This window comes from Palaemon carinicauda, chromosome 19 (assembly GCF_036898095.1).
Source record: "Palaemon carinicauda isolate YSFRI2023 chromosome 19, ASM3689809v2, whole genome shotgun sequence".
Taxonomy (NCBI): Eukaryota; Metazoa; Arthropoda; class Malacostraca; order Decapoda; family Palaemonidae; genus Palaemon; species Palaemon carinicauda.
The window spans coordinates 39,952,790-39,955,289 of record NC_090743.1 but is presented as its reverse complement, the minus strand read 5'-3'; the positions used below and the strand labels follow the sequence as shown (position 1 = coordinate 39,955,289).

General features: G+C 31.5%; 1 protein-coding gene across 1 annotated transcript in view; it reads right to left on the bottom strand.

Annotated features, from left to right (window-relative positions):
- Nucleotides 1-1,100: 1,100 nt before the first annotated feature.
- The window catches only part of LOC137658205 (uncharacterized), a 1,437-nt gene continuing 37 nt past the window's right edge, over nt 1,101-2,500 (bottom strand). Inside the window, exons 1-2 of the mRNA XM_068392882.1 lie at nt 2,410-2,500; nt 1,101-1,671 (exon numbers count right to left, since the gene is read on the bottom strand). The exon at nt 2,410-2,500 is cut by the window's right edge and continues 37 nt beyond it. Coding sequence (XP_068248983.1) covers nt 1,234-1,671; nt 2,410-2,500 — 529 coding nt within the window. The 3' untranslated portion in view covers nt 1,101-1,233. The remainder of the gene's footprint in view (nt 1,672-2,409) is intronic.

Here is a 2,500-nt window from a genome sequence, read left to right as displayed (position 1 = left end):
TTATGATTCTGCAATATTCACAACAACCGGTGTCTTTAGTAGCTTTAGGCTTAACAATTAAATCTATTTGGTTTGGATTTTTTGAACCACTGCCAAAGATATGTAAACACTTTGCCCAGATTCTGATAGTAATACAATGCCGAAGGGAGAATCTTATCAAATATTGGCATATAAATAAGACTAGAAAGAATCACACATATATTTATTCTTATAAATGATGTTCAGTATATGCAAGGAACTACTAGTATCCAACTATAACAATTTAACAATTTACGTAAATAAAGATAGAAATATATGGGGCTCATAAAACAACTAAAATACAGCAGAAAGATGTCAGTTCGACACCCAGAAAATCTGAAATTGTGCTACAAAATTACATGACAGTTGATCTTGAGGTCAGAGAGTGTTTTAGGGATCCACTGTACGCATAAATGGCATTCATCAGTTTAAAGAAATTTTCAAGTGCATTAACAAGCAGATATTAGTGATGATTATAAAAATCTGAGTTGTTTAAAAAAAAAAATCTAGAATGCAGAAGTACAAGTATAAAGCAGCATTGAGCGTCAAGAGTTTTCTTTATAAGCTAAAAGCAATCTTGATTCCAAAGACTTTCTGGAACGCACCACAGTATGACTTGAGACTCTGTAAAGCAGAAACAGTTACCACAACAGATTTCATAGGACCAAGAACAGAAAGTGCAAAAATAAACAGCAATCTTGAGGCTCAAAACCTACTGGAATGCGTCTAAGCTCATAGCTAGTCATCTCTGCTAGAACACACTACAGTAAGACTTGAGATTCTGGAAAGCAGCAATTGTAGTCAGAACAGATGTCAAAGGACCAAGAACAAATAGGGTAGAAGCTGTACAAATAAACATCAATCTTGAGGCTCAAGAACCTACTGGAATGTGTATGATCTAGTTATCACTGCTGGAACACACCACAGTAAGGCTAGAGACTGTGGAAAACAGCAATATTAGCCAGAACAGATGTCATAAGACAACGAACAATTTTGGTAGAAACTGCAATCTTGAGGCTCAAGAACCTACTGGAATTCATTTAAGCCAGTTATCACTGCTGGAACACAGTAAGGCTAGAGACTCTCTTGAAAACAGAAATAGTAGCCAGAACAGATGTCAAAAGACCAAGAACAAATAGGGTAGAAGTTGCACACATAAACAGCATTCCTGAGACTCAGGAACCTACTGGGATACATCAAAGCTAGTCATCCCCCTTAGTAACCATGAACATTCTTTGGGCAAATAGTTTTGTACTGGTGGACGGTCTTATAAACAGTGTGATACTGAGGAAGTAATTTCGTTTGATATTGAACGTCGTACTTCACTTCGGTCTTGGTAACGTACTCTGGCACGTAACTTGTTTTGAAGATGGTCTCATATGCCACAGTGGTCTTGTAGACAGTGTCGTACACGACGTCCGTGATATACTTGGATACGTAGTCGACTTTAGTTTCGTACACTGTGCTGTAAACGGTTTGATAATCGGTCTGGTAATCCGTGACATACTTGAACTCTGTTTTGTAAATGGGCTTGTACACGTACTCGGGTACGTATTCTGTTTCGTACTTCGTTTTGTAAAGAGTGTTGTACACCTGCTCGTAGATAGTAGTTGGTATAACCTCGGTGCTGAAGACAGTTTCATAAACAGGTACCTAAAAAAAGAAGAATTAAAACAATAGATAAAATAAGATAAAGCAGTTTTGGAAATTATTTTAGGAAAGCAAAATTTGTCAAAATTGTCCAAATTAGATTAATTTTCTAATTTGATTTAACAATGATCAAATATTTTCCCTTTACTGAGAAACCATAGGATACCTTTTTAGTTTTTACCTGAAATACTCATAATAGTTTTTAAAAAAGTTATTATACTTTTAGAATGCCCATGTCTGCATATCGTAGTATCAATATATATATATATATATATATATATATATATATATATATATATATATATATATATATATATATATATAAAATATATATGTGTGTGTATGTATTTATTTATATATATGTAAATATATGTATATATATATATATATATATATATATATATATATATATATATATATATATATATATTTGTATATGTTCATATATATATATGTATATACACATATATTTATAATATATATATATATATATATATACATATATATATATATATATATATATATATATACATATACATATACATATACATATATATATATATATATATATATATATATATATATATATATATATATATATATATATATATGTGTGTGTGTGTGTGTGTGTGTGTGTGTGTACATGAAACAACAATATTTACAATATTTCTTTAATTACGTCCCTTTGCTTATCAATATGAAAAGAATGGTTAGTTTTATCCAAAGATCATATGACTTTACCTTTGTCACCTTTGTTTCGTAATGCGTGACATATTTAGTTTCTGGATAGCATCCATAGTTATCCGGGTCTGCCGAAGCCAAGGTCAAAATG